At 35.3% G+C, this 16,669-nt stretch overlaps 1 protein-coding gene across 3 annotated transcripts in view; it reads right to left on the reverse strand.

The window, feature by feature from the left end:
* LOC146483876 (uncharacterized) overlaps positions 1 to 16,669 on the reverse strand; it is a 47,795-nt gene that overhangs the window by 9,327 nt on the left and 21,799 nt on the right. For 2 of the 3 annotated variants that reach the window (XM_085105179.1, XM_085105180.1), the window contains 24 exons: positions 16,534 to 16,576; positions 16,080 to 16,229; positions 15,279 to 15,349; positions 14,969 to 15,029; positions 14,292 to 14,389; positions 13,710 to 13,804; positions 13,111 to 13,180; positions 12,210 to 12,537; positions 11,050 to 11,639; positions 10,611 to 10,664; positions 9,832 to 9,917; positions 9,228 to 9,288; positions 8,565 to 8,645; positions 8,066 to 8,128; positions 5,836 to 5,994; positions 5,552 to 5,622; positions 4,960 to 5,008; positions 4,193 to 4,272; positions 3,401 to 3,454; positions 2,389 to 2,461; positions 2,179 to 2,273; positions 1,593 to 1,663; positions 1,411 to 1,494; positions 225 to 844 (listed from right to left, as the gene is read on the reverse strand). In XM_085105179.1, the coding sequence (XP_084961305.1) occupies positions 225 to 844; positions 1,411 to 1,494; positions 1,593 to 1,663; positions 2,179 to 2,273; positions 2,389 to 2,461; positions 3,401 to 3,454; positions 4,193 to 4,272; positions 4,960 to 5,008; positions 5,552 to 5,622; positions 5,836 to 5,994; positions 8,066 to 8,128; positions 8,565 to 8,645; positions 9,228 to 9,288; positions 9,832 to 9,917; positions 10,611 to 10,664; positions 11,050 to 11,639; positions 12,210 to 12,537; positions 13,111 to 13,180; positions 13,710 to 13,804; positions 14,292 to 14,389; positions 14,969 to 15,029; positions 15,279 to 15,349; positions 16,080 to 16,229; positions 16,534 to 16,576 (3,207 nt within the window). The remainder of the gene's footprint in view (positions 1 to 224; positions 845 to 1,410; positions 1,495 to 1,592; positions 1,664 to 2,178; positions 2,274 to 2,388; positions 2,462 to 3,400; positions 3,455 to 4,192; positions 4,273 to 4,959; positions 5,009 to 5,551; positions 5,623 to 5,835; positions 5,995 to 8,065; positions 8,129 to 8,564; positions 8,646 to 9,227; positions 9,289 to 9,831; positions 9,918 to 10,610; positions 10,665 to 11,049; positions 11,640 to 12,209; positions 12,538 to 13,110; positions 13,181 to 13,709; positions 13,805 to 14,291; positions 14,390 to 14,968; positions 15,030 to 15,278; positions 15,350 to 16,079; positions 16,230 to 16,533; positions 16,577 to 16,669) is intronic. The other variant, XM_085105181.1, reaches the window with a different exon arrangement.

The raw sequence follows: 16,669 nt of genomic DNA on the forward strand, positions 1-16,669 counted from the left end.
TATCAAGGAAATTGATTTAATTTTGGAGAATATTGATGGTCTCAATGTGGAGCCTCCTCTTTTAAAGTGTCACTGCGGTGATGTGAAATTAAGTCAATTTTCTGAAAACAAGTAAAGTGGAACGTTTAAATCAGTGACATTAGCAATGGAACAAAAAAAATTATCCAGTTAAGTATTGCTTCTCATCCTTGGATAAAGTGCATATTTTTAAATATTACTTGTACCTGTTCCTCACTGGTAGGAAGAGAAAAGCTAGCAGATGCTTTAGGAGGTTCTGTTTGTGTTGTGTTTGATGCTGCTTGTGATTCAGCTGGCTTAACAACTGCAGAAAATGCTCCACTTGCAGCTGGCAGTGGGGTGGGTTTGTCCTGTAATCTGTCAGGAGCTACAAGTCTCGCAGGCTGAGCTGCTGGTTTCTTCATTTCATCTTTAGCAACAGCTGCTGAAAATACATCTTTTCCAGTGGCACTGGAAGCTGGCACAAACGTGGTACCACCAAAGCTGGAGCCAGCTGCAGACGCAGCAGCTGGCACAAACGTGGTACCTCCCAAGCTGAAGCCAGCTGCAGACGCAACAGGTACTCTATTGGCGGCACTTAGCTGCTCAAGTTCCTGCTCATCCTCATGTGGTTCATCACCATCAGTTTCAGACTCCTCTTCTGATACACTTCCGTTGCCATCAACTTCAGCTCCTTTCTCTTGTTCTGGTGTTGGAAGGCTGATAACAAATCTGCCTTTTGTGCCTTCTGTTGCAATACTTGGATTGACAGCTGGTGTAGAGGATAAGAGTGGCACTTGAGGTTTACTTGGCCTCGCTGTAGGCGTTTTGGCAACAGTGCTGGGAACTATGTAAAAAGTACAGAAGTTAAATCAGGGACAACACGAAATGGTTTAAGTTATAAAATTATCAGACGTAAAGCAAAAGAGACTAACTGGTTCTAGTTTCAAGATTCTGTTGTATTCTGGGCTTTTTACTTGGGGATGTTTGTCATTAATTTTTCGCTACGACTACTTTCTTTAACACAAACACCTGTAAAAGTTTTGGTCTAGACGTAAGTTATTCCAATATCACTCATAAAATCAAGGTCTCATCAAGCACATATCTCCTCAGCCACAACAGGTGTAACAGGTGACAGCTATGACGGCCCTGATGTTCCATGAATGGTTATTAAATACATGTATTTTTAGAGCAGTTTTCAAAATTGCAATTACATTTATCAAAAGGATTGCTTTCATTTTTGTGTTTGCTTTTGAGCATTTCATACAGTATTTTAAGGTTCGAAAACAGCTTGCATTTTACCCATGGGTCACACTGAGATGGCGATGTAGAGCAGTGTGTGTTTTCTAAGGAGACAAGAAGATGGAATGATTCTAAAAGATTATCCCATAAATGTATGGAACCCTGACTTACCAATCATGCTTCGCCTTACTGGGGTATTTCGTCTTTTCTGAAACATGCTTCTCAGCTGAGCTTGCTTTTCAGGAGAAACTGGGGCTGTAAAAAAGATTTTTTTCACAACACAAAAATTAGATTTTTGTGATACATGTACGTTTAGGAATACAGTTTTGCGGAAACAGCGTTTAAACACTAACCAGAAGGTCTTTGAGGAGGTGACTTTAATTCATCTTTAGGCACAGCAAAAGGATTACTCATCAAGTCATCTCTGAAATAATGAAACTCCGTTTTAAAGAAGTAATAATATTAATGATCTAATTTTTTATCTTCTTTGCCTGGTTTGTTAATTAAATTAATATATCGTTTCTAGCAAAGATTGCATGGGTTCAGAGATAAAAAAGTTACATGATATCATATGAACTCACAGTCACTGATACGTAAACTCACGACCACTGGATTTGGCAAGACTTAGTATGCATTTTATCTTCTTGTACACTTTTCTGCCTTCTAGCATTGTTAAGAATTCTCATCTTTATTGTATATAAGTGTTATATATATTAATCTTCTACACAAAGACTTGAAAACGACTAATGACCAGAAGAAACATCAGTTGTTTTTAACACTAGTTTTTATTGCTAAAACATTTCCCAACAGGAAAAAATGTCTCTATGGTACATTAATTACCCTCTCCTCTATGCAAGTGCCAATACTCAGTTTCCCAGCTCATATTCTATGATTGGCATTATTTTTTAAAGACACTTGTAAGCTTTGTTCTTACTTTACCTTACACTGGAAGTGTTAACTGAAGTTCTCTGCCAGGAGGTTGATAACAGTTTCCTATTTTTCATCTCCTCAGTGATTTTTTCCAACTTGGCTCCCTTAAAAAATGCATTGAAAATCTCAATTTTGTTTATTCCCCTTAGCGTCAAACTAAAAAGCCGAGCAAAGAATAATTTTGAATGTATCATGATTATCTGTTAGAGTAAAGCGTACTTGATCCTGGGCAATTTTAAGGTTCATCTTCAGGCTCTTATAAATTTCATCTAGTGCAGGAGGCTGGATGGACCTGGAAAAATTAATTAAGATGCACAGAGCTCTTTAAAACGTCACACTCATGCCATAGAAAACTGGGTTTCACTGGCATAAGTATTAATTGAGCAAATAGAAGTTTTTAACTACTCTCCCTAGATGCTAGCTACTGTTTTGTGGGGTTATGTCCCCTGACATTTAGTTATGTTCCCTAACAGATTGACCCTACTCAAACACATGGGTAAAGAGACACAATTTTGAGTAAAGTTCCTTGTCTAAGGAAATGACAATAACAACTGACATCAAACTTTATGTTCATTGATTGATTAGAGTGATCAGGATTATCAGGAGCTACTCTCATTTTGGTTTTAAGACACTTAGTTGAAAAAAATGGTGGAAAAAGCAACACCAACAACAAGAACAACAACAGAACATGTTGAATATTGCTTGTAAGCTTATTAATTGTCACATACAAACTTTCAGCATTTTATTGCAAGCAGTTGATATGGATGAGGTTTCGGCTGAAACAAGTTTGCCTTTTGACACGTATTGTGTGGTTCATTGAAACATTATGCTGCCTAGTACTGCAATGTAGCTTTGATTTTGAATAATTGTTACCAATTACAGTATGGTCTGAATTTGAAGAATTAGCTTACAACGTTTGCGAAAAACTCAAGAAACTAAAGCAACAGAAGACCTGACGTTCGGTTGATTCTTTTTGTTTTGGTTCGCACAGAGAGCAAAAGAAACCATTGATGCATCCTTTGACCTGGTCATTTAACTCAAGTGTACATGTCTGAATTGTATTATTGGTCGAATTCAAGCCAAGACTATTTAAAAACCAGTATTTGCAGGTAGCACAAATAATTTTAGGTAAAATTGACAAAATTAGCAATGAAGTTGAAGTTAAAGTTAAAAAAGAATAATAATTCTACAATATGTTACATGTACATGTACATGTATAAAACTTTATTACCTTTTACGTTCATTTTCTTTATTCCACTCTTCATCAAGAACCATGTTCACCTCTCTGAGTAGTACATAAAAAAGTGTCACTCAGTCAGTAAGCTCTCATGAACACAACCCTATTAACTCCAAGAAAGTCTTGATAGTTGTATGTATGAACTCCATTTTTAAATATGTAAGAGGAGCAGGGATGACACAGTAGTGAGAGCCCTTGTTTCTGACCAAAATTAATTGTCTGGGTTGATTCCAGGAACTGTCATACATGTAAAAATATCGTCCCAGAGGCAGAGTGATCCAGTTTATATTATTTATTTTAGTGTTCTTTTCCCATCATTATAATCCCTATAATTCCTTGCATTCAAGTGATTCTAACCTTTTGTCTATTTCCATGACTAAAACAGTAACCTAGCTATGGTGAAAAATCATTTTGTGTAATTCCACTGAAGTTAGGGAATGACCTACTGCATACTACAAAGCAGCAAAGAACCTCTTTTGAAAGTGTTTTAAAAGTTTTATTTTCTTGTAAACTCAAGTTTGGTTTTGGTCATGAGACATTGGTGTATGTATCATGCATTTTGAAGAACTGAGTCATTAGCATCATCACTATTAAAGTTATGATAAAATGAGTTTGCAGTTGGTTCCCTTCCTTGTTACCAGGTTTTTCTCCAGGTACTCAGGTCAAAAACCCACATTTCTAAATTTCCATTTGATCTGGGTAATAATAGTGTCTTCCCAATCAGCCGTGTGAGTTAGAAACCACTTGAGCTTTAAGTAATCTATTTATTATGATGTTAACTGATACCTTAGAGTTTTGTCAAGATAAAGGTGCAGGTTTCTGACATCTCTCATTTTCTTTGCATTCATTGGGTCCAAAGCTCGAGACTGTGGAAAAGAAACCAAAGAGCTGTTTTAGAAAGAGATCTCTAGGTTGCCATACAAGAATATCAAATAAATACACTGTGTAGCATTATTTTAAGAGAGGAAGCAACGCTATCAAGAAGAAAGAAAGATATCATATTCAGCAAGTCACAGACGAGCATGATGAATGCTACATCTTTGTAACTTCATAGCCAAACTTGTATATTAATTTCCATTGTTGGAGTTTCTTTGGTATCTCATATGACACTGCTGATCGACCGTTAAATCTTTATTATTATTATTACTATAATTATTATTATTATTATTTAATCCTGCACATTCAAAAGATACATCTTGCAAAATGTTAGTCAAACTCCACAGATCTCCGATCGCTGTCTAGAATTTTTGCTTGAAGCCATATCAGAAGTTTGGTTTCTTTTGCAAGGCTAAAAAAGTCTTGGGGTTGTAGAAAAAAAATATTGGTGGTCTTGCCATCTTGCAAGGTCTCAAATTTGCTATTCACCATGCCAAGCTTGCCATGGGTTTCCTTGGAACTCAGTGGTCAAAGCATCCCACCGTTGGGATGAAGGTCACACTAAGGACTACATGTAACTCCTGAAAGAGACTTTACCTTTCTTTGTCCCACGCTCATAAAATACTGAATAAAATACATGTACTGTCTGTACTGTACATTATTTCAACTGTGCATACCTTTAGCAATTGAACATATCTAGGGTCATTCTTCCTCTCCTGCCTGATTCTAAATGTGGTAAAAGACACAACAATGCAATGCTGTTATAATGCATTAATAATTTTCTGCTTTTAACATGCTTGGTAACAAACACCAATAAACTTGGATGTAGCAGGCAGACAAAGAGGTGGGTAATAACTATCAGGCTAATGCATTTAAAATGTGTTTCGAACGCGTCTGAGTTGACATTTCAAATGTGGAACGATATGATTACAAATTTCTCCTTGTAATCATAAGTTTTTTGTAAATTCAAATAAATTAAAATCAGCTCCACAAAAAGAGATTTAAAATCACAATCATCTTACCCCCCCCCCCCCCTTACCCTTCCTCCCCTGATGAAAAGAACTTTTTCTAAGAGCCCCCTCTATAGAAATTCCAATTTTACTCTTCCAAACTTTCCCTTAATAAACGTTTTGGCCTTTGAACCCCCCTACAGTGGCGCCCCTCCTGGAATTTTCAATCTCTTCAGTGGGGAGGGGGGAGGGGGAAAGGTGGGGTATTGATATTTTTCAGGGACTACTCATACATGTACACTGTGATATCATTAATTACCTTGCATCTTCCAAAACATCAAAAGCTTCAAGCACTTTTCGTTTCTCCTCATTGATATCTTTTTGCTGATCCTGTTACAAGTTTAAATGTGAACACAAAAAGTTGTCTTTATTTCCAGAAATATTAACCATTTACAGTATCACAGACATTTTTAACTATCAATAAATGCCACTTGCACCTGTTCAGACTTCAGTTATTAATAACAAACTCAAAATGAAACATGGTCACGAATGTTTGTTTCCTACAGTGTACAGTAAGTTACTATTTTGATTATTTCTTCATACCTTGGTTGCATCTCTGATGGCTGTAAGTGACCGACTAATCTCATCAGTTGACTTTCTTAAGGAGTTGAGATCCTTGTTATCATCTGTCAAACAACAATTCCTTTGCATCTGCTTCACACTTTTACGTAATGTGGCCATCTCTTCACTAAATTGACTGATCTGTTCCAAAAATAAAATAGTAAAAATAATGTGAATGTGAAAGAAATAAGAAATCCAAAAATCAATCAAGCGGATGACATTGATCTTTCTTTTAAGCACTTTTAAAATAGCATCTGGTGTTCACATTCGGCTGAATATGAACTTCTGGAAAGAAAAACACAATCAAGTTTTGTTATTTCCTTTCTCAAGGACAAGGAGTGTCTGTTCAACAGCAGTGTAACCAGTGGGTGAGGTTACATTTATGTGTATTTTGTACTTGCAAATTGGTGGTGGAAAGACAGAAGTGCTCATCAATTTGACCTCAATCCAGATTTCACCAAATTAACTAATTTCTAATTTGGCATACCAGCTGGCCAGCTAGCTATGACATACATACATGTACATGTACTGTAGATGAACATTTAGATCATTAATTTTGGTCTTATGGCCTGAACTTGAATAATTAGCTTACAACCTTTGGGAAAAATTCAAGAAACAAAAAGATCTGATGAACATAAAATAAAAAGAAATCAGAAAATTGTAATAAAATGCAACAAAATATTTAGCATAAACAAGGAACTACATTTGTACATGTAACATGATAACCAGCTGGAAAAATGTGCTTAATTGGCACCCAAGCACTTTGTCCACACAGCCCCTTAAGGATGGTGCCCACTTTTGCTACTCTGCATAATTATGTTTAGCGCATCTCTGATTGGTCCAAGAGGCTCTGATGTCTTAAGGAAGGTGCCTACTTATTCAAAGGTATTTTTTGCGTGGTTTATAAATATGCGGGAAAAGAAGATCTTAGAAAGTGTTATTGAAATCCGAAAAGAAAATTGGAGGTAACCACGCATTTTCAGAGATAATTAAGTTAAAAATTGGAGAAAAGTTCCATATGTTGTTGTGTATGTTAGCGCTTTTTACAAATATTGTTGATTACAAATGGTCACTTCTAAGAACAATGCTAGGCCGCGCAAAACGCTTAATTTATAAATCGTCTACACAAGACTTCCTTTTGCAAAAATGCAAGACCTTAAAAGGGATATTTTTGAAATTGAAATATCCCGAAAAACATCAACTCCGCTATCAATTGCCTCCAGCATCCTATAGACCCAGTTCAAACACCTTCTGACCGACCTGTTTGGATTACGTTGCCATTTAAAGATCAGAAATCGGCGGACGTGGTTCGCAGGCAACTTGGCGACCTCGGAACTAAAATTAATCAAGAACTACAGCCGGTGTTCATGAGCAAAAAGATTGCTGATCATCTGAGTCACAGAAGAAAAGCCTCCCCTGATCAATCAGCAAAGTGTAGTATACGAATTCACATGTGATTTGTGTGATACAAATTATATTGGGTACACTTGCAAGCCGCCACCTCCATCAACGCGTTGAGGAGCATAAACGTTCTGTGATCTGAAAACATCTCAGGGAAGAACTTTCAAGTCATAAAGAAATGCCGTGACAAATTTGAATGTTTGGTCTACGAAATGCTGTGGATCAAGAACAAAAGACCGAAACTGAACACGCAAGCGGATTCCATTCGCGCGAAACTCTTTACCTAAATGCTTTCATGCTAATTTATTTTCTCACTTACAATACCTATAAATATGCCTTTCCGTTATTTTCATTTTACTCATTTGACAATGACGATATGAAGTCGTCGAAACGTCATGCTGTTTTACTATCGTTAATTTTCTTGTTGAAATGTTTCTTTAAATCGTTTTTTATCAAAAAAAAATTGTGTGGTTTTTTTCTTTTTGGATTTCAACGACACTTGCTAAGATCTTTTTTCCTGCATATTCATAAACCGTGTAAAAATAAGTAGGCATTGGAATTAGTAGGCACCAAGAGTATACCCATTCTGTGGAATTTCTGGTCCATTTTGTGTTTTGCATGTGGTCTGCAATTTAATTAGCCAGCAAACTTTGCTGTGTGGATCTTTTTTGCTGGTCTATGCTTAGTTTTTGAGAAAATTGAGGCCAAAAATATTGAGTCAGGATATAAGATGGTTATGCTCTCAGCCCTGTTGCCCCATCAATAGAAAAATATTAAATTTAAAAAAAATATTTCTTAACAAGTCATTTACCGCTTCTTGTATATGCTGAGATAAAGAGGCTTCAATAACATTGCTTTTGGAAACAGGGGCAGGCTAGCAAAGGAAAAAGAGAAAAATGATCAATTGAGCAACATTTACAGTACTTAGGAAATCTCTTTTACAATACATAATTTACAGTATATTAATTAAATGATTGACTACAGTATTATACTGAAGATACAGTATTGTAACTTCCAAGCCGTGAGTGAACTGGCTGGGAAAGCCCTTTTGAAAACATGCTGTGGCATACATGTGTCTTTATGATATCACTTTCTAAAACTGAACGTAGTTCTTAAAAAAATATATACAGTATTTATGTCTCCTGCAATTTACTATTATTTCTTCTCCAAAACAGTAGATTGTTTCTGGACGTATGTACTGTATTACTTTACAGATTGTTGCAAGACTACTACTGGAAGTCAAGTGAGCACTGTGTTTCTGGCCAAGCTACCATGGCCGAAAAGCACATTTTGAACAAGATGATCCTAACCATTTCTTTTTTGGAGATTTGCTGCTTTGTTTCTGGCCGGCCATCCTCCTCAAAGCTCCATTTTTCCCGGGAAGTTGCAGCCTGTTCAAACATAATCAACGATTTGCAGATCAGCAACAACATAATATTTGCAACTTTAAATCAATGACTGTAAAACTGCAAAAAGAGAGAAGGTCAACAAATTTGAAAATAATGGAGAACATCATTCCCTCAAGCTCAAAATCATGTTAAGAAAATGAGGGTACAATGTACCCATCATGATACATACGTATCAAAGAGAATAGTACTAAGCCAATGTTTCTAGTACATGTATTAATTTATTAGTGAGTTGAACAATGCCCATGGCAGGTACATACACGCAATTATGGGTTCTGTTACACTATGTTTACCAATAAAACTGGATTTTTCCAACTCCTAAATCATGTAAATACATGTACATGTGCTAAAACATTTACATCTAAAATTCAGAGTGCATGTGTTACAAGTAAATATAGATCTAAAGTATACATATTTATGAAGTCATATGTTAAATTTATGTTAGCAGCTAGTTGGGGGTATATATAAATGAAACAAATATTAAACACGTATTTGACAGTCAGAATGGAAGGAGGTTGGAAAGTTTGCAATTTATAATTTGTTGATCAGGAATAAAAACCAACCTACCTCTCCTCCATATTTTCCCACCACAGCACCTTCAGGCCCTTCAGAAAGAACCAAGCTGCTCCTAATTAAACATAACATGATAGTTAGCAACAGCTGAAGGATGCTAAAGAAACAATCAAACAATTTATCAAAGGCAACCTAATACTTTTAATTAAATTAATTGAAAAAAAAAAAAGCATCTAAGTTTAAAGCAAAGGAAGAAAGTAACAGATCACTAGAAAAGTCTTTTTGTCTTTTACTGATGTACCGATCAGTAACTTTCTCTAATTTTGGAGTTTCAAGTTTTACGTGAAAACTACATGTACAGTACATGTACCTTTTACAGCATAATATTCATTTATTATTTATTTACTATTAAACAACACCAAAAGCAAACACTGCTCAACAGCAACTCTTTTATTTTAGTGTTTATACTTTGCATTTTATCCAAGGTACATGTACTAAATTTTATATACATGTAAATAGTAAATCTAAAGTTTATTTCACAACAAGAGTTTTCAAGTTTCTTGATTAAACAGACATTAGTTAAAACAATGGCAACAAAGAAAACACAATTGCATAAACTCTATCCTAAAAAGTGCTTCTGCAGTACGTTATAACTCACCTTGCACTGACACTTCTTGGGTAAAATGCTGGCTCTCGACCATCACTCATTGCATAATAAATGTCATCAAAGTTAGTTTCATCTTCCTGCAAGATAAAAATACAGCCACAAAGTGTTGATACATGAGACTGACTTTGTTTCAATATATATAGCACATGTATAAGCTGGCAGAAAAAAAGCTGGCTAGCTAGCTATTACATACATACACGTACATGTACTGTAGATGTACATTTAGGTCATTTGGTCTTATGGCCTGAACTTGAATACTTAGCTTACAACTTTTGTGAAAAATTCAAGAAACAAAAAGATCTGAATAGATGTAAAATAAAAAGAAATCAGAAAATTGTAATAAAATGCAACAAAATATTGAGCATAAACAAGGAACTACATTCGTACATGTAACATGATAACCAGCTGGAAAAATGTGCTTAATTGGCACCCAAGCACTTTGTCCACACAGCCCTTAAAGGATGCTGCTATTGTCCACACAGCCCTTTGCTACTCTGCATATGTTCAGCGCATCTCCGGTTGGTCCGAGAGGCTCTGATGTCTTAAGGAAGGTGCCTACTTATTCAAAGGTATTTTTTGCATGGTTTATAAATATGCGGGAAAAGAAAAACTTAGAAAGTGTTATTGAAATCTGAAAAGAAAATTAGAGGTAACCACGCATTTTCAGAGATAATTAAGTTAAAAATTGGAGAAAAATTCCATATGTTGTTGTGTATGTTAGCGCTTTATACAAATATTGTTGATTAATTTAGTAAACCTTGCATTGGCACCTGAGATGGAGTGGATGAGATTTCTTTGGGTTGCTTTCTTCCAAGAGTGACAACCTACAAAATAAATGGACTAATTGATTAAATGCAAAGAAAAGGTGACTTTGAAATAAGCAGGTACAAGTGTAACATGCACATGTAAAACGCCAGAAAATACATGCATGTAAGAGTCAAAAAAAGTTATGGCTGCCTTTTGTGTGTACAAGCATTTGTCTCATGTTGTTAAACTCCAGTTTGTTTGTTTCTTTGTTTTCAGGAAAATCCTTCTAATTGCAGGCATCCAGTCATAGATGTGGCATATTTGATAGGAACACTGAGAACTCACCACAGTAGGACTCAAGAATAAGGAGGAGAAGGGTAAAATTACTATAATAACTTCTCCTTGAAAAATGTTGGCAGTCAGTATCAGTTAAAGTCACACACTCAATCATACAACACATACCTGAGGTTTAGCATTAGCAGGAGATTGAAGTAAAGACACCACTGGACTCCCACCCATCCTTGAGTGGGTTTGATTAGTGGGTGTGGGTTTTACAAGCTGTGGTGTTGCTGAGTGCTTGACAGATTCAGTGGCTGGTACTAGGGTCTGAGAAGATGGTTTATATGCTGCAAATCCACCCTGTTGGCCTGGTAATGAAAAAGCACTTGCAGGGGTACCTCCAGGGAATACACCAGCAGAAGACCGAGGATCAGTTTGCTTGGGGCTGACAAAAGGGAAGGCACTTGATGGTGTGTTCCCTGGTGTCCCTGATGAAGCAACACAAGAAACCAAAGAAACATTTTGCTTCGGGCTGGCAAAGGAGAATGCACTTGGTGCACTGGCTGCAGATGTTGCTGATGGTTGTTTAGAGCTGCCAACAGAAAATGCCCCTACTTGGACGTGTCCTGGTATCCCTGGTAAGGCTGGGCCAGAGGCAGAAGGAGTGGTTTTATTGGCACTTCCCAAGGAGAAGGCACCAACTGGAAGGTTTCCAGAAGTCCCCAATGAAACAGGCCCAAGCTGTAATGGGCCTTTCTCTGTAGGTCCAGGACCTGGTAATTAAAAAGTACAAGTTAACAAGGACCACAAAAAAACAATTGGCCGGTGGCAATTTAATACCGCCACTGCGCTACAGCTGAACATGAGTAAGAAGATTTCTGTTCTATAATAAAATTAATTTCAGCAAGCATTACAGCATTCTGTTTTTAAAATTCACCATCAGGAACTTTACTGTAGTCAGTAAGCACATTTCAGTTGTAAACCCCTTATACAGTACATGGATGTACATGTATAAACCTAACCACATATTTTCCTGGTTTATGATGTTTCTACCTGATTGTATAGTAACAGCCACATTATGAGCAAAATGATAAAAAAAAATTAATGCCTTATACATGAACATGTACAGTGTAAGTAGTGAAATACTGTTTTCACTTTTCACTTTGATTGGTCCATGTTCAAATGAACAAAAAAGGCAGTACTGAGATCCTCTACATACTGTAACAACTAATTGACAGTCAAGTTACTTTATAATAATTATAAAGTGTAATTATTACACATGTCCAAATGACAGTTTTGATTGAAATACACAATGCCCCTGAATAACAAGCCATTCTGCTTACCACCTGTTCCTTGAGGCACACTGCCCACCATTTTTGACAAAATAGTTTTCCTTTGTCCTGCAGGTGGTAGAGGTTCATGGCATTTCACTATGTAATGATTTGTGTTTGGAGTTTGGTTTACCATGTGAAATGGACATAAGACACCATCTGTAGATAGAATCAACATTATTGGCGCAGGTGGAAGCCGTTCCTCTCCCTTAACAAATTCCCTGGTTGAGCTAAAGTCAATAGCCAATCCCATGGGAAATGACTCGTCATTGTTACTGGTCAAAGGCATTGTAGGCCGGCCATCCTCCTCAAAGCTCCATTTTTCCCAGGAAGTTGCAGCCTGTTCAAACACAATCAATGATTTGCAGATCAGCAACAAATAATATTTGCAACTTTAAATCAATGAATGTAAAACTGCAAAAAGAGAGGTCAACAAATTTGAAAATAATGGAGAACATTATTCCCTCAAACTCACAATCATGTTAAGAAAATGAGGGTACAATGTACTCATCATGATGTACGTATCAAAGAGAATAGTACTAAGCCAATGTTTCTAGTACATGTATTAATTTATTAGTGAGTTGAACAATGCCCATGGCAGGTACATACACGCAATTATGGGTTCTGCTACACTATGTTTACCAATAAAACTGGATTTTTCCAACTCCTAAATCATGCAAATACATGTACATGTGCTAAAACATTTACATGTAACATTCAGAGTGCATGTTACATGTAAATATAGATCTAAAATATACATATTTATGAAGTGACCTGTTAATTTATGTTAGCAGCTAGTTAAGGGTATATATAAATGAAACAAATATTAAACATGTATTTGACAGTCAGAATGGAAGGAGGCTGGAAAGTTTGCAATTTACAAAATGTTGATCAGGAATAAAAACCAACCTACCTGATCTCCTCCATATTTTCCCACCACAGCAGCTTCAAGTCCATTGGAACAAGCTGACACAACCAAGCTCCTAATTAAACATAACATGATAGTAAGCAACAGCTGAAGGATGCTAAAGAAACAACCAAACAATTTATCAAAGGCAACCTAACACTTTTAATGAAATTAATTGAAAAAAAAAGCATCTATTTGTAAGTTTAACGCAAAGGAATTTAAGAAAGTGACAGATCATTAGAAAAGTCTTTTTGTCTTTTAGTGATGTACCGATCAGTAACTTTCTCTAAGGTACATGATTGTACCTTTTACAGCATAATATTCATTTATTATTTATTTACTATTAAACAACACCAAAAGCAAACACTGCTCAACAGCAACTGTTTTATTTTAGTGTTTATTCTTTGCATTTTATCCAAGGTACATGTACTAAATTTTATATACATGTAAATAGTAAATCTAAAGTTTATTTCACAACAAGAGTTTTCAAGTTTCTTGATTAAACAGTCATTAGTTAAAACAATGGCAACAAAGAAAACTTAATTGCATAAACTCTATCCTAAAAAGTGCTTCTGCAGTACGTTATAGTTTAAGACATAACTCACCATGCACTGATACTTCTTGGGTAAAATGCTGGCTCTCGACCATCACTCATTGCATAATAAATGTCATCAAAGTTAGTTATAGTTACTGAATTTTCCTACAAGATAAAAATACAGCCACAAAGTGTTGATACATGAGACTGACTTTGTTTCAATATATATAGCACATAAGCTGGCACAAAACAATGATTCTAAAACAAGTAAAAATAGAGCTGTCACCAGGATAAGACATATTGGATTGAAAAACGTTCTCTCGTTAAAAAGATTATCAGTCTATAGGCTTTAATGAATGAAAAATGTAGTGCATAAACGGAAATATATACAAAAAGGGTGCTAAAATTTGAGAATAAAAAGAAGTGTGAAAAAAGCTAACAGACATGTACACATGTTCACTTGAAGTCTGTACTCCCCTGAACTACACGTACATACATGTAATGCATAATGATCAGATACTGAAAAACATTGTATAGTTTACAGTTCAAAATAGTATGTAAGTTGCATCACCCTCTGATTACAATGTATGAGCAACAGTAAAAGTAGTGTTTCAAATGATGTAGATACACTGCAGGATGGTAGTGGACTTACTGAAGTGGAGATAAGTAGAAATTTGGGGCAGTCTCCCTCTTCAAAACTGGAGTAAATGGCTGCAAACAACGTTGTTGAAATCCACAACACATCCGTCACTAGATAATATTAAAATGCAAAAGAAAGTGTGAAATTTATACAAGGTTAAGAATGTTTGTCACGGAGCACAAAGTTTTACTATATACAGTATACCAGATTAAAAATACATGTTTATTTATTTAGTTAGTTATTTTTATATACTGTATTTGTACTAATTTGTAATATTTTATTTTTGTAATAATTATTGCAATAGTTTAGTTTTCCTGGGTTCCTTTTGATAACAGAGTCAGTTTTGACTCTGACTGGATCACCCTGGTATAAATATAAATATACTGAGTGTGTATGTATTAATACATGTACACTGTATGTCACAGAGTATGTGGAAGTCAAGTATTGAGGCAGCTGACTCAAAGTTCAGAGAGAAAGAAACTTGCATCCAGCATTGCATACAATACTGGTCACATGTGCAACACCATGCAACTCCCACCCCTCCCCCTCCCCCGCCTCAACACACACAGACACCCCTCCCCATCCCCCGGCCACAATTGTAGTGAAAAGTGTTGCAGCATAATGTACAATTCTGTAGAATGTATGTGACCCTGCTGATCATACATTATTTAATTACGGTATTTTACTACCTAGGTGTGGATCATCAGTGAACAATTCGGGGCATTTTATTTCCTTCTTTACTTGGAGAACCTAGAAAAAAAAAGTGCACTATTATTATACCTGGCAGGATACAGAACTATCTCTTTCTTGAGATCTAAACAAAACCCCTTTTCAAAAGGATTAGCAAAGTATTGATCTAAGAATATTAAGACCATGTTCTATTTTGAAAGAGTGTACATATAGTAACTAAGAATATTATTTATTATATAAAATTTTTACACTTGTGTGAATTAGAAAAGAAAATTGTTCAACATAGCATAGAACATCATTAATACATACCTGGGAATACTGTGTTAATCTACCATCCTTATGACCAACTACTAGTTGTTTGCCTTTAGGACTCCAACAAACTAAGGAACAATGCCAAAAGATGAAATTACATGTACAACTTACAAGTTATGGTAACTTCATATCCTTACATTACATGAAAGTAACAAAATTTCTGGTCTACATGTAAATTAAAAACTGAATGAATGAACAGATGTTTGGTTTGCATGATATAATTACAGTGTACACTGTATATGGTGATTATACAATAATAATACAGTATACTTCTGACTTTTTTTTTTGTGCTGTCAGTGTTACTGACAGTATATACATGTATATCTATAATTTTTATAATCATAGTATTTTGTCTTTGTACTGCAATATGAAGAAAAAAAATACCAAAACCCCCACTCCATACAAAGATCGTTATTTTATAGTAATTTTTCACTTTGAATCGATAGCCAGGGAAAATTTCCACCCCCTTTATACAAAATAATTTCTTCACAGTGAAAGCGTTTTCCTGGTTACTTAGCTAATATATGTCAATACACTTACAGTAATTGCACCAAACATAATAATAATTAGGTAATACATGAAGGGGACTATTTTATACAAGCTTATTAGACAAGTGGTTCTTTATTTTTCCTCCATTAGATAATGTTTAAAAAAGATAATGACTAAATGAATATGGTATAATTATCTACAGTGTATACTTGTAATCAATATAGTTACAAGTTTTGTCATTTTCTTACTTGCACTGGCTTGGAAGTTTTTAATAATAACAAGAAAATGTATTCTTCGGCATTTTCTTACTTGCACTGGCTTTGATGTCTGCAGGCAGAGTTGCAAGTGTTTTTACTTCTGTGTCTGTCAACTCCATTGTCGACACAGTTCCAGAACTGAGACAAACAGCAAAGATACTTGGAAAACCAGGATTCCATGCTAGGTTTAATACTCTAACTCCTGCAAAAATGAAAAGTAGAGTGGCTTAATAAAATAGTTCTAGGTGGCCTGTAGTTTGCATCTTTATGGCACTTCAGCTTTACTTCTTTTAAATAGTAATTTATGTTGAATAAAAACAACATTTTTAAAGGCTGTTAATTGAATCAATGTTGATGCACTGACTGAATGCTACAAACCTCCTAAATATAGCTTGATTGCAAGCGCTACAGTAATATGTTAGTTTATATGCATAAGTTGCATAATTATTAATCGACAGAAACATTAATTTAGTTGTAAATTTTCTGTTGAATCCAAGAACAGTTACCTGCACCAAGAGTAACTTCACCAAACTTGGCATTTGAGGAATTCTACGAAAATGAAAAACATAAATGTTTCTAATCAGTGGGATTGTATCATTAATTATTATTATTATTATTATTAATTATTATTATTATTATTAT

The sequence above is a fragment of the Pavona decussata genome, unplaced genomic scaffold, assembly GCF_977016875.1.
Source record: "Pavona decussata unplaced genomic scaffold, jaPavDecu1.1 SCAFFOLD_37, whole genome shotgun sequence".
In the NCBI taxonomy this organism is placed as follows: domain Eukaryota; kingdom Metazoa; phylum Cnidaria; class Anthozoa; order Scleractinia; family Agariciidae; genus Pavona; species Pavona decussata.